Source organism: Polyodon spathula, chromosome 22 (assembly GCF_017654505.1).
Source record: "Polyodon spathula isolate WHYD16114869_AA chromosome 22, ASM1765450v1, whole genome shotgun sequence".
In the NCBI taxonomy this organism is placed as follows: domain Eukaryota; kingdom Metazoa; phylum Chordata; class Actinopteri; order Acipenseriformes; family Polyodontidae; genus Polyodon; species Polyodon spathula.
This window is the reverse complement of record NC_054555.1, coordinates 3156213-3178508: the sequence shown is the minus strand read 5'-3', so window position 1 is coordinate 3178508 and position 22296 is coordinate 3156213. Positions and strand designations below refer to the sequence as shown.

Genomic DNA, 22296 nt, shown 5'->3' with positions numbered 1-22296 from the left:
CTAGACATTTCAAATTGGCAGCTCTATTAATGTTTAAGCACATCCCAGAAGCACTGACAAGAATGTTACACAAAAGTATTGATAAAGCAAATCTACACTTTATTTTGTACAACTTTGCAAAGACTGGAATGAGATAAATAGAAGGCACAACAATTTGTTTTTACAATACAAAATAAAAGCCATCTCCCTTTCGAAATTTTAGGAAACCTGTTTTATTTAATCCAGAACAATTAAAAAATCCCCACCATTGAACTAGGTCTACAGAAAGTGGTTAAAAAGAGCAGGACATCTTGTAATCCACATATATATTCTTTTTACTCAGATTACAAATTAACACTTATGGTACGAGTACAGTGCAGAAGGAACCATCCAAATGTAAAGTAGGAACACTCAGCTCCAACAGATTTCACAACTCTTGCGAGACAACCATGATTAAAACAAGAGTTCATTCCAAGAGTGCTAAGATATAGTGGCTCCTCAGCAATAAAAATGTCCAATTTTAAAAGCCAATAGCTTTCAGCAATGCACTAGAATGAGAAGTAAAGACACGTTCCATTAAGAAACAGGGAGAGCACACTAAAACCAGTCTGGATTTCCCCCACCCCCTTTCAATTCAAGTAGCACTGTTACAAAATAAAAGTTCTGAACTTGACTAAAATGAACAGTAAATGGAGAAACTAAAATAAAAGCTGTTCTTAAAACAGAATCCAGAACAAGCCCAAAGCTGAAAAGAAATAATCACGAGATCACATGAACTGGAATCCAGCTGTGCGCTGTTATGACAAACAGGTCTGCAGTCGTGGCACTATCTTCACTGGCGAGGTCCCATGTAGCGGCCTTCGCTGGGTCCAGCACCCCGTCCCGCTCCAAAGCTGGGTTTCTGCGACATCATCCCCCCTCGGGATGGCGGTCCCCTGACTCCTCCACTAAACTTGTCACGTGGCCCGCCAGGCCCCCTGGGTCGAATATCCCGTCGGTCACCTTCCCGTGCGGCGCGAGTTTTCTTCTCTTCAACATTCAGGCGCACGTCTCCTCGGAATTTGATCGGCTAAAATACGATAAATTGCTTTGTTACATTTTCAATCCCCCCCACCCAAATACACCTTTTAGAATACAGATGTATCTGCAATAGCTTGTTCACTTGATCTACAGCATGCAGTTTCCAATTGAGGAAAAGATTAAACCTGTTTGAGGAGACATTTTCACTTACTTTCCTTAAAAGATCTGAGGCGAGGGAATGTATTGCAGGCTATTTCTACATGAAAGAGGGTGCTTAGGAGGTGCCCTTTAGATGTACTGTAATAGATGCAATTCTAAAAACCCACAAGGGGTCACTATAAAACAACTTTGTATAGGCTACCAAACCACTTTCTTCGTTTTTAAAGCAGTTACCATACCTTGTTGGCAAGAATTTTTTGCACAGGCTCAGGATCATCAAACACCACAAATCCGAAGTTGGGCAGCTTGCCCCCACTGTTGATTCGCAGTTCTACCACATTACCATAACCTGCAAAATAAAAACCCCATACAAAAAATAAATTTACAGGCCACCTACCACTGTTGGGGAATGCAAATGACAAAGTTAAATGAAAAAGGTCAAAGAGTGGATGGAAAAACTGCATTAAAAAAAAAAAACACTAACTGACCTTCAAAGAACTCTTTCAGCTCTGCCTTGTCAACATCATGGGGTAGGTTTCCCACAAAGAGCTGATGACTGTCTGGATACCGCACCACACGACGTACCTCTGCTTCACCCTGTTCACCTTCCCGAACTAAAACACACAAGAATAAAAAGTCAGCAACAAACCACAGAAAGGAGAAAATTTCAACCAACGTTTCCCTGGCACAACTAAAAACGGGAAGACAATGTCAATGTTGGCACAACTAAGTTTGTGCAACACTGACACCCAATTTAGTGTCAGGGACATGCATTAAGTACCTGGTCGTGGAGCCCTGTGGATTGGTGCACCCGGCCTCTGCTCCCTTACCCTCTGGTCTCTCTGGGGTCGTTGTGCTGTAGTTTGCGTTTCGGGCTTTGGCTCCACTCTTGTCTGAAAAATGACAATTAAATAGATATAAAAAAACTTTGCTTATAACAACCAAGACAGTTATCCACAATGCCTGTAGCAATTCTGATGAAACCACACATACAATTAGATAAGCAGACTATAATAGCCAATTTGCAATGAGCACCTAGATGCAGTTTAGTTTTTAATAAAATAAATTGAAAGCTGTCCAGAAAATAGTCCTGTGACTAATATTTAAAGTACCGCAATTAAGAATTATATTAAGTGGTTAGCACCTTCTCCGTACCTTGGCATTGTCTACAGAGACAGGTCACCAGGAAGGTGCAACATGAGTAGAGCTGCACAAACATATTCTTCACATTGAGTTCCCCAAGCAAGCAACAGAAAATCGCAGAAAACAGCATCCTGAATTTGTGCTGCATGTCGCTCTCCATAGAGGCCATGAGCTGACAGCTTTGTAGAGAACAATCACCGAAAACCAGCCGTTTCCTCTATTGCTGCAATTGGAATGGCAAATTGGCTAAATCAAAACCTTTGACATCTCTGCCACCTGCTTGCTGTGAAGCGCTTAAATCACACAAGTGCAGCTCTACTGAGGAGATTGTAAAAACGCTACATTCAGATGAGGCAAATCCTTACCTGCGCCACAGGAGCTTTGACTACATGAGGTGGAATTCCAGATACTGGGACCACCCCACTAGGGGGAAGATTCTTACTGGTGACAGATGCCCATGAGAATACCTAAGGAAATGGATACAGATTGGAATAGAAATCAAACAGGACTAGTCCTGCATCAAAGAGAGACATCTGCGAGCTTTAATATCTTGAGCTGGAGATGTAAATGGATTTTACATTAAGCTTCAGGATGTTAAAGCAGTTTAAGGTTTTCATTTCATGTTCAGGACTACAAAATCAACTATGAGAATGCTTTCTTATACAATAGATTGACAGAGTGCAACAGCTATATGCAGTGGGTTTGTTAAATTCTTAACGCTGGAATATTCAGTGAAGAGCATCTTACTCTGGAGTCCTCTTGTATAGTAGGTGCAGGATCTGTAGGTGTTGGGGAGGGACACTTCTCAACATGCTCCACTGCACAGGGCTCCTCCTCCACTGCAGGTTCTGTTTTCAGTTCTTCTACAGCAAGCTCTGGCTCCGGTTCGGGTTCTGGCTCCGGTTCGGGTTCTGGCGTCGCAAGCTGTTCTTCCAAGTGCTCTTCCAATTCGTGACTGAAAGATCATTATTCTAGTTAGTACCAACGAAGGAACACTGCGTTAATAAAGGTTAGGCGAAGCATTTCTTACAAGCTCTACTTGAAATAACATTTGATACATTTTTGCTCAGGTACTTAACATCTGTCAAAGTGCCACCAAGCCCCCAACTATTTATACAGTAGTAATCACCTGGCAGGCTGCTCATAGTACGAGTCGTCCTGGACTACATCTGGGGAGTGTGGTCTGTCTTCTGGCTCCTCCACTTCCTCTTCTGACTCTGAAACACAAGACACCACTAAGTCAACCATTTATGCCCTTCACAGTTGTCTAGCAAATGGTCGAGGTTATTTGATATAACCAGTCGCCATCTACAACTATGCATCTCGCTTCCCATACAGTGAAACAGCAAGCTTTCAAAACAGTACAGCAAGGGCCCATTACCCTCAGGAAGTTCAGTGTCTGAATCCCCGAAGACTTCATCCTGGTAGCGGAAAATGTCATTGTGAACGTAGAACTTGTTTGCAACAGTACCCTAAGGAAAAAGGGATTAAAAAATTAGATCCAACAAAATAAATTGCTTAAACATCCTTTGGCATCATAAAGCTACCCCTTACCTCAGGTGCCAACACAAAAGTCTGCATGAACCTCCTCATGGGCTGCATGTTGTTGGAAAGCTCTCCCATCACTTGAACCACAACCCCATCATTCAGAGAGGCATGGGCATCCACGTGGCGGATCTTCGTGTGGCAATCTCGGAAGCTCAAGGACATCACCTTCTTATGAATTTCCTAAACACACACGTATTAGATGAAGTGCATCAATAAAACAAAAATGCAGTTTCCATATACAGATTGGGATTTCAGGAACAGGTTTGATTCAACACTGCATATACTTACTGCTTGCCCATGAACACCCTCTGCAGGTTTTCCACTGTTGTCCAGACCACCGTGGACATAAGAGGAGTTCTTCCCATAAAACCTGCAAAACAATAAAGCCGTTTGTTAATTACACAAAAAAAAGCAGTAGCTACAAATATTAAACAAGAACGTTTAAATCTAACAAGGAGCTTTAGGTTCGTTTGTTCTGCACAAACTAGAAGAGTGAAAAAAGCGTGCCAGTTTAATTTTCCCAGAATAGAAGCAGAAAAGGTGCATTACCTGTGCAGGTAGTCTGGTGCCTGGTTCAAAAGGGTGTAGTACTGTCTAACAAACTCCCGCCCAACCAGCAGGGCACTTGGCTTCTCCATCACCATTTCTTTGGACAGCTGGAAAGAACACAAAATATTTAATACCCAAGTTCACACCTGGTTGCTGCCAAAATGTAAATATAAAAACACACTGAAATTGATCTCTATCTATATACACACACGATCTACAGTAAGCTGGTTTTATTTTAAGCTGTAACAATTGCGCAAATGTGGATTTCAGTATAGCTCTGCAGCTGCTGGTGTAACTCTGCTCAGCAGCCCACTATAAACTGCACAGGCTGTAAACAGGGGTTACAAAAAGTCAAGATGTAACTAGACTTCCACGGAAAGTAATTTGGACACCCCAGCAAACAATTCAAATTGACAGTTAATCAATAAATATATATTGTGTGTGAAATTATATTTTCTATACATCTCCTGATAACCCTCAAATACATTACACTAAACTAACAAATAAACCTAAACCTTGCCCCACAAGGAGTAAAATGTTTGGCATGTATGTGCCATTGCAATCAAGTTTGCAGTACTGGTTCTGCTCCAGCCTCAGACTATAAACCATCTTGGTGACAGGATTAGGAGCAGATTACAAATGCTCTCATTTTAGAAACATAGTACACAAAGCTGTCCTGAATGAATTCTCTATTGCAATGACAAGCACCAAGTCCACATCCTCTCTTGCGATTTGAATACTGCCAGTAACATAAGAAAGCTTACAAACGAGGAGGCCATTCAGCCCATCTTGCTCATTTGGTTGTTAGTAGTTCATTACTCCCAGAATCTCAAACAGCTTCTTGAAGATTCTCTGTGTAAAAAAAAAGTGCCTCCCATTTTGTGTTCTGAATGCCCCTTTATCTAATCTACATTTGTGACCTCTGGTCCGGGTTTCTTTTTTCAGGTTGAAAAAGTCCCTTGGGTCGACTTTGTCAACACCTTTTATAATTTTGAATGTTTTAAAATCAGATCACCACATAGTCTTCTTTGTTCGAGACTGAACAGATTCAATTCTTTTAACCTGTCTGCATGACGTGCTTTTTAAACTCTGAATAATTCTGGTCGCTCTTTCTAGAGCAGCGACATTCATTTTTGCAATGCAGCAGTACAAGGGGCAGCAACTGGATCAGACTGGCTGCAAACTCCACCTGCTGGGGTGAGCCCTCACCATCTGCTCTCAATTAATGCACAGAAATCTTGTCTCTGATCTAGGACAAGCGCTCACTGGCTTTAAAAAAAAAAAAAAAAAAAAAAAAAAGAGAATAACTCAAGTGTACAAACAAATCGAATGCCTAAAGGAAAATTTTAACAGTCTGGACCTATATATCTTGTGAACACGATGAAAACCATCCACCCCTTTGCATGAATCATGAGCCCTAATATGGAACTATCAATGCCAGTAACAGATATAGAGCAACTACTTCAACCAAATGCTGGACATCAATACCACCCATTGGGAAACAGGCAGAGGTGGGGGTGGAGAAATGTATTGCATGGAATTATCAAATCAAATGGGTTTAAGACCAAACATGACGCTTTCGTCCTACTTCAAATAACGTTTTATTTCAAGACCAGCAAAGATCTAACCCCGGGAGTACGTATCCACCGACTTGCCAAAAAAATCGCATCACTCAATTGTACCGTAGATCGTGAGGACGTCAAAGTAATGAGCAAAACGTATGATCAGGATTTCTTAGACAAACAGCCCTTTACTGCGCAGCCGCAACTACAGTTGTCACACGGCAGTATGATAAAGCATTAGAAACGCACCTTAAATCTGACTTCAGCGGCAGCAGTAAAATGAACGAGATTCTCCAAACGACTACATGTCTGCTTTTACCATGCGAACAAAAAACAAACAAAAAACGCAATAGGTTCAAACAGTTGGGCATTTTTTGGTCATACAGCTTTATTGGTCAGTACTAGTAAACAAAGGAGATGCAACAAAACACACGGCTTTCAAAAAACCTTCGACAGCTAACCGTTCATTTTAGAGAGCTGCGGTATTTCATTACGTTATTGTTAAAAATAGGCGAATACAAAATATATGTATTTGCCGGTTTTGCATACAATTCAATGAAGGCCGACAGGTTTAGCCACCCCCTCCAAGTACCGGCACAGCAAAAAATAACCACCCAGGCTTCTTTCAAACCAGTTGGACTATACTAACCCCACATTCAACGGTGTTAACGCCTCGGTAACTGTACGACACGTTACCATGTATGTTAATAGGTGTATCGTCAGTGCAAATCAAGGGCAAACCGGCGTTATAATCGTATTAAAACAGTCATGCCAACTTTTCTAGGTCAGGTTTAGCTCAGACCCCACGTCACAACCAAAGCTAGGCCTTGCTAAAAATGGAAGTACATCGATGAGCCAACCAAGCGGCCATGCGCTGTATAACTGGTGCAAAAAAATAAAGTGCTTAATAGCAACCCAATCATCCTTAGAAATACAATATTTATCGATTGATAGTAGTCTTGCAGAAAAAGCCAAATTGGGCCAAAATGAGTCTTAAATAGCATATCTAATCGTTAACATTTCACATTCACAAGACAGTTTTATTAAACATGATATTACTTACTACACCCCTTCGTCTACTTTAAATGACTTAAAACGCACATAAAAGCATCTAAAATTACAAAGATAAAGCTAATCAAAAGTAAGCGGAATCGGCCGCTCAGTGGCAAGAAAACATTATACTATACGCACAATTAAACTTCTTGCATAATTGCACAATTAATAACTTCATAATTAACCTTATATTTCATAATTCCATAATTAATAATTTCATAATTAATCTTACTTCACAATTACATCAAGCAAATCCGTACGAACAAAGAGGTTAGCTAAGAGAAGTTAAATAACATACATGCACATTTAATCGCCCTTACCTGTGGGTTAAACGTGTGCTACAGGTTTATTAATGTTTTATTAATAATATGAATTATTTTACGATTGCCCAACAGCAACTACCCAAACGCCTTGTCTATCCAGCAACTTCACAGCGTGCTCTTACCGGCTACTTCATATAATGGCGAGACAATCTAAATTTCAGTCCTGCTCGCCAATCAGTAGACAACCGCCTACACTTTGGAACCAATCACACAGGCCGGATTCAACCGACAAGCACCAGTAGCCAATCGGTGTACACATTCTCCCGATGATCCTAAACCATTGGCTCACCTCGCCCAGAAGAAAGCGATTGTTTATCCGAGATGGACGGCCTCTGAGCCAATCAGAATTTCTTAACATTAAAAAAACCCTGGAAGTCAGAATTGCATTGGCATTACAGAGAACAAATCTGAGCACGCTTTGATGTGGGTGGGTTTACGCTCTGTGATGGACGCTCTTCGGACCAGTGAGAGCCTGATCCCTGGCGGTTAGTCGTGGCGAGGAGGCGGGCTCACTTTCACGTTTGACTGATCTGCCAGTGAGCCCCTGTGGAACACCCTGGGAAACCCTAAAGGAGCTGGGCGGGACTCTGTGTTAGGTAACCCTGGCGACCAGTTAGACTAGAGGGCTCAGTCTGACAGACATGACCAGTCAAGTCGAACTCTTAAAGTGACAGGAGTTCATTTTTTTGTATGTACACATTATTATTATTATTATTATTATTATTATTATTATTATTATTATTATTATTATTGCTATTTTAAATATGAACAGTTTAGAATATGGCAATACAAAGTTTACAAAAATAAAAAGTGCACCTGCCGGGTGTTGGTGAAACTGGCGCTTTGATTGCAGCTGTCCACCAGAGGGAATTCTTCATCTCTTTCTGATAGCCTTCCCCGCCCTCAAACTGCACAGCCCAGATCCCAGAACACCAGCTAGCTGTCTTATACCTCTGGGGACCTGGGTTTGAATCACTGAAAGTGAGTTTGGTAATGTCACCCTATCCTTGACCACTTGACCACATGACCACATCACAAAATCACTGCATACATAACTGGCAAGTTGAACAGGACACAACAAGTGCGACCTCTTTGTAGATACTAGATGCTTGCCAATGCATCACTCTGTTATAACCAAGAGTGCAAGCAGAAAAAAAAAATATGTTATTACATTTTCAAGCAATGGCAGAGACAGAGATTCTGCACAGCTCTGAAGACCTGAACACTCTTTGAGCCCCGAACCTCTGTCGAGCAGTTGTTGCTATGGTTTAATGGTGTGTCCTCTTGAAAAAAACAAGCAAACTCCTCTCACACTGGACTCCCTTTGAGATATTTACAAACTAGTTTCAAAACCACAGAGGACATTGTGTTTTTAAATGAGCCTTTTGTCAACCAGCCCCGCTGAATTCTCACTGGAGTGACTCCACTCCACACTGCTTTTGTGTTTGTAATTCAACTTTCACTCACCTCACTCAGGAAGGGGGGGTGGGGCATTATCACTGAGACTTCCATTCTGCAATGGGGCTGGATATACATTGCTTTAAAGTAGTACAGTATGGACACCTGATACCAAACAATGACAGTGCATTTGTTCCCTGACAATATTAAATGAACGGTGTCCATCTTCAACATTGACAACATTAACAAATACTTTGTCATTTAATTTATTAAGATCATTTTACTCCATGAAGTGTTTAGCAGTTATGGAGGGTTCAGTATTATTTAGTGTAGATTGTGTCTTGAATGTGGAAGTGTGGAGGATTGCAGTGTCAAGCCGATGGAATGCTCTTTGTATAGTTCCAAAGGGAACACACAGAATGCCTACGCTACTCACACGTCTGGATTGGTGCAGCTTACATGTTTTGCTGGCTTTGCTCTCACTGCGTCAGTTGCAGGGATAGCTCTCCTCTCTCTGGGTGTGGCTGCTGCTGCTTTTTTTCCTGGCTCGGCCTCTTGTGGTGTCAGATTCCTGGCTGGGAGTATCAGGCTGTGAGGGTGCAGCTGGTGACTGGGTCTCCCATTCTTCACAGCAGGCTAAACTCTTGGGTTTGCTTTGCTGTGCCTGTAAACTACAGGCTGTGATTGTGCTGGTACTAGACTGGACTCTGATGGAAGTGCTCAGTGCTTGCACTTGAAGATGTCTAGCACCCCATGGTAAATGGTGGCTATAATCAAAAAGTATAAAACTTGAGAATAATAAAATAAATGTATATATTTTGATTTCCAAATTTACCACTAAGTTGGATATAGTCAAACGTGTAATTGATACTGTAAGTGGCAGAAGCATAATAACACTTATGGAAGCTCAGCAGGAACACAGTATAGAATAGTAAAACTATGGTGAAGCTTATTATTTAGGCAAGAGTCATGGGTTTCTGACTTCTCAAGTGTTTAGGATGACCACTGATTTCCTTTTACATTTATAGCATAAAAATGTAAGACAAAGACTCCGTTCCCATGTGTGGGCTCTGATTGGTGGAAAGAGGTGTAAATTGATACCAGCCAAATTCCAAGGCTTGTCTCCTGAAATCAACCAGGCCCCATGTTTTGTTTTATTAAGGGAAATCTTACCAACTACCAGGATAGAAAAAAAGCATCACCTTGGGGGAAAAAAAACAAAAACAAACCAAAACATCAGCATTTTCATTCTTCTAAGGTTCTTTGTCAATTGATATGAATCCATAAACTGAGATTACTTCCAGTGCTGAGGCCATGTTTCTATTTGTCCACAGTTAAAAGCATTCACTGTGTCTGTGCGTGCAATGGAAATGTGATTACATTTTTGCAGAGAGCAGATGAAAGCAGAGGTAAAGCGACTACGTTCATTAGATGATATCGGCAGTAGGAGTTATATTTGCAGTTTGTTTTATTGCAGTATTTGGCTTGAGCTGGAAAGATACTGCCTTCCCCCTCTGTCTTCACGAGGGAATAGCTTCGTAGCTTTGCTTTGTCTTAACTGTTTAATCTACCAGTTGTTTTTATAGAACCTTATAACCAGCAGCAATCGCGTGCTACTGAATCTAATTAAACAGGGTGAGATTCAGTGAGTTTACAAAATGTAATTAAGCTAGACCGCGTTGGAAAAGGATTCATGTATTCTCCTCTAGTGACTGGCAAAACAATGTAAGCCGCATTGCCATGGAAACCGCTCCGTGACAATTCAGCCTTTTATACTTTGCATCAATAGTATCACTCATTACAATTCTTAGTTTGTTGTGAGGGAGTGCTGAAATGAGCCTCTAGGGCAACAACATAGACTTAACTCATTCCAGCCCAGACTGAAAGACACACCAGCTTATGGGTTTGATCAGTGATGAGAATCAGTAGCAAGTTATGAATTCATAAATTGATATATTGTTGCGTACTAGATGTTAAATGCACGCTACATTTATAATAATCAGGGTAAAACCTTTAAACTGATAAAAAACAACAACAACAAAAAAAACTAAACAACTAATGTATTTAGCACATGTGCATAGTATTTGCATGTCCACACCTGTCCTGTCTTGACAGATGTTTGCATGTACTATACCCTTCTTCTGGGGCAAATAGAAGATTCTAGCAAACCAGACACACTATCCATTCCTGCTCTTACAAGTCTGTAACTCGTCAACAGAGTGGGTTGGTTTTTAAAATAGGCCAGCAAATGTACCATTTAAGAAAACCTCTAATTGTTGTCATGCTAAATTATGACGCTGGCTTTTGCAAGGGGCAATGTTATCTAGAGCTACAGTGAAACCATACGTGTGCACTCACTGTCTGTCTGCTACATGGTATTGACCAGTAAGAAGATCACATGATGTCTCCGGTTAATGAACTAACCCGTTCCAGTCAAATGATTGCAAAACCTTCACACTCCAGTACTGTATGCATTTTCTCTATGATCAGTGCAATAGTAGAAACGGCAAGGAAAAACTTGTAAGTCTTTGACATTCATTTTGATTAGAAGTCATTATCTGTGTCTAATGCTAAAAGGGAAACAAATACTTCATGAATAAAAGACGACTCGCATATTTAAGATGCATGCAAAGGCTTAGTCTTTTTTTAATTCATTTTATTCAAGTTGAGACTTGTAGAAGGCTCACACTGTGGCAAAAAAAAAGGCGAGAACATTTATGAGGTAGAAAAATTCTCAACCTGCGAGATTCAACCCTCATTTCGTTCAAATTTATTTATTTTTCCTTTTTATTTATTTTTAAAAAACACTCAACATGTCTTTTGGATAAAATAAAAATAATAAACACAGTCTTGACACACACAAAGCAGGGCTCAAATTTAATAGATGAATACAAAAAAAAAAAAAAACCTACAAAATCTAATTAAAAAAAAAAAAAAAAAAAAAAAAAAAAAAAACTACACAAAAAAAAAAAAAAAAGAAAAGCAGAAAGCTTGTGATGCCACCCCAAATTAAATCTCAAAAGCAAACAAGTAAGAGTTTAAAAGCAGGGAAAAAAAGATATTTATTTAAAAACTTGGAGGAACATTTTAAATCTTTGTTTACGCCAAATTGTACTTAAATTCAAGCCCTGTTGGAATGAGACACATTACCCATACCTTACATGAAAACATCCATCTCACAAACCCTCCACAACATACATGGTCCACCTGTCAGGATAACGGCACTCCACAAAGCTTGGTCACACAAACTCTACCTCACCGGCATGCTCTTTATTAAGGGGTTAATGGCCTGGGTTACAGTTCTACTATCTTTTTTGGCACAGCTAAAAGGTACTTCAGTTAGTTTTGTGATTTATACTCAGAAGCGTGCCTGTGTTTTTTAGTGGTATAGGTAGGTTGATAAAATGAGAGATTAGCACCGGCATTGTGTTTTAGCATCTAAGGATTAGCACCTCGCACCAGTAAAGGAAATGGGAGTGTCCGAGATTAGCTGGGTTTAGATGACAAGGTCTTTGTCAACGTCCTCTGCAAGAGAAACAGAAAGATACAAAACTGTTAGTTTCACCTTATTACGTTTACGAACACTGCACAGGAAAACAGTAAATAGTTGAATGATTTTATTTTTGGTTTTAAGGTACTCTACTGCAAGAGTCTTTTAATGGGTAACTAACACATTGGACACATTATTATACAGTTGGGAGTGGCTTGGTTCAGATGGTGCTTGTTGCCTGTGGATACTCACGCTCCTTGAGGCCAAAGCAGCCAGCCCATTCCTCCAGGGCGATGTACTTGTCGTTGTCAGTGTCACACTGGTCAAAGAAGCGGGTGGTGCAATGCTCCATTGGGATGAGTGGAGCACGGAGAGGAGCCAGCTCGGTGTGGGACAGGTATCTGGAACACAAACACCATCACGCTCGGTTTCCTTCCCTTTCCGAAGGTGCCCGATGCACAAGCAGCCAGGCAGCCCCATGCGTAGCGCTACCACTTACCCGTCAATGGGGTGCTGGTCCAGCTGTCCGAACTGCCAGTGTACTGGGAAGATGTACATGTTGTAGTTCTTCTCAAAGTCGTGGGCCAGCAGGTCCAGGGAGTGCTCACCAGCCTGCAGGCGCTTCTGGTTCTCGTAGATCTTCTTCACCTGCAGGAGAATGCACCCAGGAGACAGAGACAGTTAGCGCACAAGCTCATTAACACACACACTGGGCTGCACTGTGGAGGCATAACAGGAACAGAGGCTCTTCTCAGAAACAGAAACTTAAGAACGGTATTCTAAATTAAATATATAAAATCCAACTTCCAAAATCTCATTTCAGTTAGCCCAAGCTCCACTGTTGCAAGCTCTTAATCTGTCACCACCCTTCAGTATTTGACTCGGAGCTGAATGTGCTGCTGTGTTGCACCTTCATGCTGTGGAGTGAAGGTGCCTCTTGTGTTGCAGGCAGAGGGGGAGACTCACCCTGAGTTTCTGCTTCTCGCTCAGCATGTTGTTGTCCTCGTCACGCTCGTACAGGGACACCAGGACGTTCTTCAGCCAGTCCCTCATGCGCAGGGGGAACTCACTCAGCTCGTTGTCAATGCAGGGAGCGATGACTGTTTAAAGAAAGAAAAGAAAGAAAAGAACATGAATAAGAAAACCACTAAATCTTATAAACAAAAAAAAAAAAAAAATATTAAAAGTCACTTTTGTATCTAGGGCTCTCTTAGAATCATTTAGACAAATTGTAACACCCCCCCCCCCCCCCCCCCCCCCCCCCAAAAAAATAACAAACTACAACCAGCAAAGGACGCTTATGAAAACAAGCAATTTAGTTCCTAAATCTGCATTCCTATAGCAAAGCTATATAAACCACAAGCCAGCTGCCTGGGAACTCTGTGAATATTGAAGCTCAGAAACAGATGTATTTTTTGCTTATTCTCAAGTTACGTAGTGGCTTTCTGTAGGCATTCGATTTTAGCCTGCTGCGCTCCATTCGCTCCTTAAACTCCTTCCCTTCCACTGGGTAATGGAATGTCGAGATTATACTTTGGATTAAAAGGAGGGGAGGGCAAGTTCTGGCTTGTTCCACTCTAGCTTTGCACTCTGTGTTTAAACCTGTGAATGGGGCCTTTCCATTCACACATCAATCACTGCCTCTAGCAGCTGCTGCTGCTGCTGTTGTTGCTGGTTGTTGAGACACTGACTGAGCAAGTACTACTGTCGCCACTCTCTTGGAACCCCCTTTCCTTAAGGAACTGTAATAAGCATTCACCTGCCCCCAGAGTGCTTCCCTTACTTACACTTGCAGGGTCCGATGTAGTCCAGATGCAGCTTGTGTCCCTTCTTGGTGCCTTCCAGGGCACACTTGGTGGCGAAGAAGTGGCAGGAAGAGTCGTAGGTCTTGTTGTCAGTGCCGCAGACCTGGTAAAGATACACACTGAATAACATATCCTGAGCATTGCAGGGCTGAGGCATTGTGCAGTCTCAGCACCACTCCACTGATAATAAAGGTATTTGATTGACAAGGAGAAGCAGAATGGGGGACGGGACGGGATGACTCACATGCTCGAACTCAGCAGTGCTGGTGGGGCAGGTGGAGGGGTCCTGGCACACACACATGGGCGTGTTACTCTCGTCCACTTCACACACCTTGCCCTTCTTGCAGTGGTGGTTCAGGCAGGGGTCTAAAAACAAACAAAGACAGGATTGTTATTCCCCTGCAGTCAATGTTTGCACATTAAGGTTCCCACATATGTATCGTTTTAAAATGCACATATGTCCCCCCCCCCCCCCCCCCCCCCCCCCCCCCCCCCCCCCCCCCCCCCCCCCCCCCCCCCCCCCCCCCCAAAAGTTTTGGTTGGGCAACTTCTCGAACTCCATTTTATAACACAACTCTTCTTAAAAAAATAAATCCACTACTGCTTACTGACACTGTAGCTGTTGTTGATTTTCTTTGTGTAAAATACAACTGACACATGCCAGGTAGAATTCCTGTCGATTCCCAATTGTAAAATATAAAACACACTGTTATGCTTTAGGGCAACCGAGAAGACATTCCAGGGTGTATACTCCAATTCAAGGATAGCAAGGCTCTAAATAGAGACCCTGGCTCGTGCACACAGCTCTCTCTACTCACTCTCAGAGGGGGTCTCCTCTATAACTTCAATGGCCTCATCGAACTCTCCGGTCTCTACCTGGACTGGGTTTGAGCCCACAGGCAGCTCCTAGAGTTAGAGATGGACGTTTAATTAGCTTAAAACATAAATGTTTTGGCACCAAGATTTAAAAGGAGGGAAAAACAAACTTTAGAAACAGAATTTATCACAGGTAGTAAAGGAAAGGGCACGGCAAGGAGATGGGATTTCTAGAAGGTTTCTCAACCTTGATTGCTTTGATACCAGAGAAAGGAGGTACAATATAACTCTAGACTGGAATGCACTGGTGTGTGGTTGGCAAACCCCAGCCATGTATGTGACATACCTCCAGCACCTCATCGATGACCTCATCCTCATTAGCCTGTGATCAAACAAAAGATCAATGTCAGCAATCACTGTGGCAAAATGGATACTCTAGACACAGCCATACAAACCAACCCATGGATACTCTAGACACAGCCATACAAACCAACCCAGACAGATGTGCAGAGGCATTACAATAGAAAACCTGATATAGAAGCATCCCCAGGTTGCAGAATAGTGTATTATAATAGCCCACTACACCAACAGCACAGCATGTACATTTATAAACTTTATATTTAAAAGACTGTCGTCAGAGTAATATACTGCAGAATAACTTCTTGCAACGAATGTCTGTGCAAACATTCATCACATTTGGGAAAGCAAGCAGTTCCTCCATTCACAACCTCCATGTTCAACACCTCTCTGAACTCACTAGCAGCTGTACTCCAGAGCCAGTTTATTTTGGTGATCCAGACTAACAAGGCATACACTGCAGGTACTAACAGAAGCAATGGAATCATAAAAACATGTCCCTCCACAGCTGAGCAGTTTCGTCGAATTGATGTTAACTTTGCATCTGTCTTTCTGATGTAGACTCAGAGCCTGAATGTCAGAGTCTTAACAAACTGCTCCGCTGTGCCAGTGCAATGTCTTTCTCTCTCTTATCTGCATGTCTCTGGAGGTGCAAAGGAGTCAAGTGTGGAGGAGGAGGCAGGCAGAGGTTACTTACAGGAGCAGCCAGGGCTTTGCCACCCAGGCACAGGAGGAAGACAATCCAAACCTGCATGTTCTATCTCAACCTACAAAGGAAGGAGACAACAAAAAAACATTTTAGAAGCCAAAGGGCCACACTGACCTTTTCTCAACTCCAGTTTTGTGGGTGACAATCTAAGCCTTGTAAAGTATCTCTGTTTTTACTGGCAATGTGAATCTCTTTGGTGTCTCTGCGATATGCAGACGTGACTGACGCAATACACCGAACAGGTCATCCAGGTGGAGACTACATTACATGAATTACACTAGCCTGTGCACGCCCACCTCCCTCTTTGTGCATCCCTCCAATGAATGAACACCGATTTGACAAAAAGAGATTTATGCTTCAGCATTCCTAAAGCTCGTAACATTAACTGCAAATCTGTCACTACCTTGAGATGTGTGTTGATAAATAGCACAGATTTGACGGATTTTTGAATGAACTGCAAATCCTCAATAGACTGAAATGACTTGCTCCAAGTATGGATATATGCTGCCACACTAATTCATTTCAACGGTCTGATTCTGGTGGAACCTCATTTCACCCATACTGTACGATCATCAAAATATCAATGCTTTTGCGTGTTGCTGTATATTTGAATGTTCACTTGGATGGTCACCACTAGCTTTTAAACTGCACAATCACACCTGCAGGGTGCTTCTAGCATTGCTACAGGCAGGTAGAAAATGATACAAAACAAAATCTCTGACATGATTAGACACTTCTGAACTTACAACTGCATGGTGATATTTTCTGTACTGATTCTTTGAAAAGAAGGGCAATTACTGATAAACTGTCCACGTAATAGATACTCTGTCCCAAGCCTGAATCAATTCCTGCATTCCTCCTCTCTTCTCTATATCCCTGCTAATAATCTCTTCTACTGCATCAATGCACATGGCTATTGAAGAACCTTAATCTTTATTGTCTATCGAAGACTGATTCATTGACTACCAACTTCTTAGCAATGCCTCCAGCCCTCAGCCTCAGTCAGAGTGTCCCGTTTCATCCTTTCCAATACAGAAGGGCTCTTTGTGTAAATTGAAATGTTACTGATAAGGCATGGAGATTAATTATAAAAAAAAGTTCATTTAGTGCAACCTCAATATTTGTATTTTATGGATAAAAGTAAGACTCAGTTGTCAGTTTGTTTGGAGCTGCTGTGATTGAAAAGGAGGATGTCAACACATTCCACAGATGAAGCAGACAGGTTGGCTAAGGCATCTGACCCCTGACCTCCCCAAGATACCACATTGCTCAGTCTCCACGATTCTCCCCAGAAATTGCAACTGCCTTCAAATTGAATGTTTTTGGAAAGGGGTTATTTCAAGACGTTTGCTGGTAAATCTATTTCTTTGTGCAGTTGCCTGGGTTGCCCCTGCAGAACCTGCAACTTATGGGACAGAAGTTAACCCATCACAATAGCCTTCCTAGTAATATTTCTGGCTTGTCCCTACAGGACCAAAGCAGTCCAAGTCCATTCCTAACAAGTTTGTTATCTCTTTGTTTTTCTGAACTGTGGATAAGGAAATCAAAAGCAAAGCACAAAATGTTTGCAGAAAATCCCTTTTGAGTGGTGGACAAGTCCACTGTAATGTACAGCAGAATGTGCATCAAAACAAAGCCAATTAAACTTATCTAAAAGCGTTTTTGTTCCATCAAGTGACACAAAAGGGACAGTTTCGGTTTCCCCACTCATGAACCACATCAGATGAATAATGCTTCTGTAAGGGTGTGTCAGTTACCACCCATGCATTTCACCAGCCAGCTCATACTAATAATACAACATGCAGTGGATTTGCAGGCAGACATGGCATAACCCAACACATGGCTTTTATTTGGAAACAGCAAATCCAAAGGAACTGGGTGGAATATGTAGTCAGACTGTATTTTTTGGCCACTCAGTGATACCAGGCACAGGCAGGCTTTTTCCTCCTTTTCTTGTTTTTGTTGGAAGGTAACAAAAGGGCCTTGCTCCAGATGAGAGGTCAGCGGTGCTACTCTCTTTGAAGAGGGCTTGTGTGGAAGTGAACAGACCACGCTTCGGACTTCACACACAAGGAATCCTGTCTGTCTTTTTCCACAGGTGCTGTTTGCTTTGGAAAGCACATTTTGTGTAATGCAGCGTGTTTTCACTAATGAGCATCATCTTCTGAGACTGTATTTAGTTTGGAACTTTAATTTAGTTCTGAGTAAATTACAGAAAAGAAAACAACAACAGCTCTCTAGATGACTCACATAACAAACTTACTGAAAAGAAACTTTGAAGCCTAAAAGAACTCCCTTTTCCCAGGGTATTTGGTTTAGAAGTATGCTAACAAACACCAATGGTCAGGCAAGCCAAAGCTGTGTGGCCATAGGCCAGACTCCATCTATTCAATGCACTTGATGGACAGCTTTAAAGCTATTTTGTAAGGCAGCAGACTGCTACAGAGCTGTCTCTCAGACTCTAGTGTAAAGTCCAGTATTTGAATCACTTTTGAATGTTTTGTTTCTAGCTGATGTAAAACCTCATCCAACACGTTACTTTGCAATGCTTTCATACTGTACACATCAGATAAGATGCACAAAACAAATAATGTACCTCCAGGAGAGGACTCACAGCGAAGTGACTAATGCATTTTACTACCCCTCCCAGTGGCAGAGTGGTTTTTTACAGAATCAAACTGAAATGCAATTCATTCTCTACAAAAAAAAAAAGAAGTGTCAGTGAAATCCAAAACGGGCTCCATGCCAAATCCTTGCTTTGTCCTTTCCAGCTCTCACAGCAGCCATCCTGGGACTGTGTCTTTGTGAGGAGGCTCAAGCACTTTACAAAGTTTTTTTTTTTTTAAATACACAGGGAGATTAGTAGCAGACATTTCTCTTTTATCCCAGCAGGGAAATTAATTCTCTAGCCACATTCCGTTTGCCAATGTGGACACCGCTATTTGAACTAAAAACACCAATTAGTAGGTTCGCCCCAGTAGCACAGTCTCTTGCTCCTGATTCTGTTACATGACCTAATATGAGAAGAGTAATTTACAATGTTCTTGGAATATTCATATATCAGCAATACATATTTATGATTACCTGTGAGACAAGACTGCAAGCAAATGACCATTTAACACATAACTTTAGTTGGAAATCACAACAAGGATAACACATATATATATATATATATCTATATATTATATTACTATATATTATATAATTATATATTATATATCTATAATATATAGATATTATATAATGATTACAGTTGCCATATATACAGCAAACATGACTGTTCCACTTATAGACATGTCTTCACAATTTCGAGTAATTTTCTATATTCAAATATAAAAGTATACAATCAAGATAGCTTGAAACTGCAATGCTGGGAGAAGCAGGCTACTGGTAACAGACATTCCATCTGGAGCCAGTAATGGGGAGGGTTTTCTGTGTGGGGAGGGTTTTCTTTCGAAGTTGAAAAGTCCACAGACCCCACCCCAAACCCCTGCCCCCACTTCACAATTGCCTATGTGGCAGACAACAGTTCCACAATGCAGTTAACCCTTTCGTGTTTCAGCTACTCCGCACGCCAGTTCCGAGCATCAATATAAGCAGATTTGAAAGGTGTTCGCTTCTAGCTGTCTGTATCAAATTAGAGTTTACAAATTTACAAAAAATCATCAACAATGCTTATGTTGCCACGAATGTTAAGATTATTTGAAATTTCTGCGGGACAATGTCTGATATCAAATTCAACAAAATAACGTGACGCTCACCCCCCCCCAAAAAAAAAAAATCACATCCACAGACTTATGGAAAAACAGTAGAAAATAAATAAATAAAATTACTTTATCTAAAACGTTCACTTTGGTCAAAAAGTTATTACAAGACATAAGACGTTTAAACTTTGTCCATGTTAATGTTAAGGAGTGGTACAAAAACAAAATTATCACTGCGCAAAGACACGTCTGGAGGAAAATACATTTAAAAAAAAACTCACTTTGGTAAATTAAACTATTAAATAAAGCAAAAAAAAAAAAAAAAAGAAAGTCTGGTTAAGTTGAACAAAGTTCAAAATAAACCAAACAAAATCAGCGCGCAGAAACATGAATTACATGCAAGGACTCTTGCTTGTTAGCAAAGCCACCGTGAATAAGAGATAGAACTTTAGCAAGGAACGAAAGTTTAGAAGTTTGGAGGTTGTTTTAAAAGTTCTCTTACCTCAGTTACAACGAGAAGCGAATTCGAAGCAGCTGACTGTTTGAGGGGCAGGAGGAATCTGATGATTCCAGAACGAGCTTTCTTTCAGAAGTCTGACTGCAGCTGACTGTGGGCAGGATCAGCCCCCTCTGTTGTGGGGGTTGACCAAGCATCCAGCCGCCAGTAGAAATACTGGGTAACAGAGTTCCCAGACTGATTTAAAAAAAAAAAAAAAAAAAAAAAAAAAGACATAAGCAGTCAAGTTTAGGGGTTGATCAGTGAATATGATTGCTAACCATATGATGTGAAGCTTATATTAGAGTGAGGATCCGAATATATATATATATATAGATATATATAAATCTATATATATATATATATATATATATTATATCATCAAAGTTCCCACAAAGTCTGTGTTCGGGAGAAGTTGACACATCTTTCATTTGTTCTTACAATACACATATACAATGTACATGAATCTCTCCGACTTAGTGAACGAAAAATCAATATGATGTTACAAATTACGTGTTGGGCATGCAAAGTAAAAAAATAAATAAATAATAATAATAATAATAATAATAATAATAATAATAATAATAATAATAATATTTTTTACGTTTTACCATGCAACTTGCAGAGACAATCTCCTGCTTAGATCCAATATGAAGTATGTGATTACTACAGTACCAGATATATATACAGCTATATGGTAGACACCTTCTTTTCCTCAAAGGGCAATGTTGATTAACAGTATTCCAGAATAATGTTGTAGTTCCAGTTATGCTGTTGGCTGTGGTAGGTTTACTGTCCTCCCTTTGTGACAAAGTAACCTGGACTGAGGTTATAGCTCAATACGACAAACCGACAGGTTATATGACAGGAGGGAAAACTGTTTCATTGGACCTGACTCCAATATCGATTTTACTCTATGAGAGTATATATATATATATATATCATAGAATATATATATATCATATATATATATATATATATATCATAGCATGTAATAGACAGGCAGCATGACAATGTCAAAATTAAATTAAGATATCTTCAAAATTGTTTATTTACAGATAAACGACGCAGTGTCCTTAGCAATAGAATGAGGCTTCAACAATGCCTATATAAATCAAGATTCCACACAGCACAGCTTCCAAGACAAGTGGCACCAAGCCAGACAGCAGCAGATGGATTAATAATGCCTTGTTACTGGAACTTCACTAAGAACAAAAACATCTGGATTTTTTTTTTTTTTTTTTTAAAGAAGACTGCAACGTGGCAACAGTGGCTCTTCCCATTCTGCCTGCAGCCTGCACATTAAGCAGATCCAAATGAAAAAAAAGAACAGTTAATTATAACAGCTGTCTTTTTCTGTATACGTGGCAGCGTCAGTTTTTCAAACAGCGTGTCTTGACAAAGCAGAAGCGTATCATTGTGAAGAGAACCCTTTTACTGTGGATTACCACCCTAACCCAGGCTATACATGTACAAAATAAACATGTTTATGCCCTGTTGTACTCCCTCACTCCCCCATCTCCTCATCCCAGCAGTTTAACTACAAACTTTAAAATGAGGCTTCAAATTGATTTAAAGAATAATTTGGGTGAATGCTTTCATATTTCCAGGGTTACTTGTCTGGAAAGAAACTTGTACATAATGATCATTTTTAGTCTGGTTCCCTAGATGTGTCATTCAAATCCAGGTTGACTTTGATTACATTTTCTTTCTTTCTTTTTTTTAATTTTTTTTTTATTTTCACAATTACCACAAAGTCAACTCCCTGGATTTTCATGTCCATTTAATTTTCAGATTCATAACTTTTCCCATTTTCTGCATGGACAAATAACCTAATTGAACCAAGTCTTACGTGGCTTGATCATCGTGTATCAAACATTTCATTGCACTCAGGTTCAGATGTTTGGGATCACCTCCAGAGAGGATATATTCAATCTCCGAGAGACCGCGCAGGTTTAAAACTGAATCTCCTCAGTTTTTAAGCAGCTGAGAAATGAAAGGCATCCTCTCTGAAGTGTCCCTGACAGAGTTCTCATGGCTCCTCAGCTGTAGCCTAGCAGCATTGGAATAAGTGCTACCCTTGAGCTGCCTTTAATGGATACGCTTGCAGGGTGTGAGATACAAGAGGGGGGTGTGGGCTGTGTTTCTCTCTAATCTGTTATTACTTTGTGAAGGGCTCTTGTTT

The 22296-nt window shown here is 40.7% G+C and overlaps 2 protein-coding genes across 3 annotated transcripts; both read right to left on the bottom strand.

Annotated features, from left to right (window-relative positions):
- Positions 1-82: 82 nt before the first annotated feature.
- LOC121297244 (ras GTPase-activating protein-binding protein 1-like) lies at positions 83-7473 on the bottom strand. 2 transcript variants are annotated; one of them, XM_041223421.1, is made up of 12 exons: positions 7334-7473; positions 4399-4505; positions 4138-4219; positions 3856-4029; positions 3683-3773; positions 3431-3518; positions 3049-3256; positions 2667-2768; positions 1940-2051; positions 1647-1772; positions 1398-1507; positions 83-1048 (listed from the first exon to the last, which is right to left on the bottom strand). In XM_041223421.1, exons 2-12 carry the CDS (start codon positions 4491-4493, stop codon positions 812-814), a joined length of 1425 nt encoding a protein of 474 aa, XP_041079355.1. In that variant the 5' UTR covers positions 4494-4505; positions 7334-7473; the 3' UTR covers positions 83-811. The 2 variants fall into 2 exon arrangements, with proteins under 2 accessions (XP_041079355.1, XP_041079354.1); XM_041223420.1 differs by lacking the exon at positions 7334-7473 and adding an exon at positions 5163-5202.
- A 4305-nt stretch (positions 7474-11778) lies between these two features.
- Positions 11779-20223, bottom strand: LOC121297321 (SPARC-like). Its single transcript, XM_041223574.1, has 10 exons — positions 20118-20223; positions 15900-15969; positions 15192-15227; positions 14848-14935; positions 14274-14395; positions 14012-14132; positions 13191-13324; positions 12724-12872; positions 12477-12625; positions 11779-12259 (listed from the first exon to the last, which is right to left on the bottom strand). Exons 2-10 carry the CDS (start codon positions 15954-15956, stop codon positions 12231-12233), a joined length of 885 nt encoding a protein of 294 aa, XP_041079508.1. The 5' UTR covers positions 15957-15969; positions 20118-20223; the 3' UTR covers positions 11779-12230.
- Positions 20224-22296: the final 2073 nt, after the last annotated feature.

Coding starts and splice junctions, on each gene's coding strand:
- LOC121297244 (XM_041223420.1), bottom strand. Junction 4,220..4,398: donor GCACCAGACTACCTGCACAG/GTAATGCACCTT, acceptor ATTGTTTTGCAG/GTTTTATGGGAAGAACTCCT. Junction 4,030..4,137: donor AGGGTGTTCATGGGCAAGCA/GTAAGTATATGC, acceptor GTGTGTGTTTAG/GAAATTCATAAGAAGGTGAT.
- LOC121297321 (XM_041223574.1), bottom strand. CDS start 15,956: ATGCAGGTTTGGATTGTCTTCCTCCTGTGCCTGGGTGGCAAAGCCCTG. Junction 14,133..14,273: donor GCACTGCTGAGTTCGAGCAT/GTGAGTCATCCC, acceptor TATCTTTACCAG/GTCTGCGGCACTGACAACAA. Junction 13,325..14,011: donor CTACATCGGACCCTGCAAGT/GTAAGTAAGGGA, acceptor TTCTTTAAACAG/TCATCGCTCCCTGCATTGAC.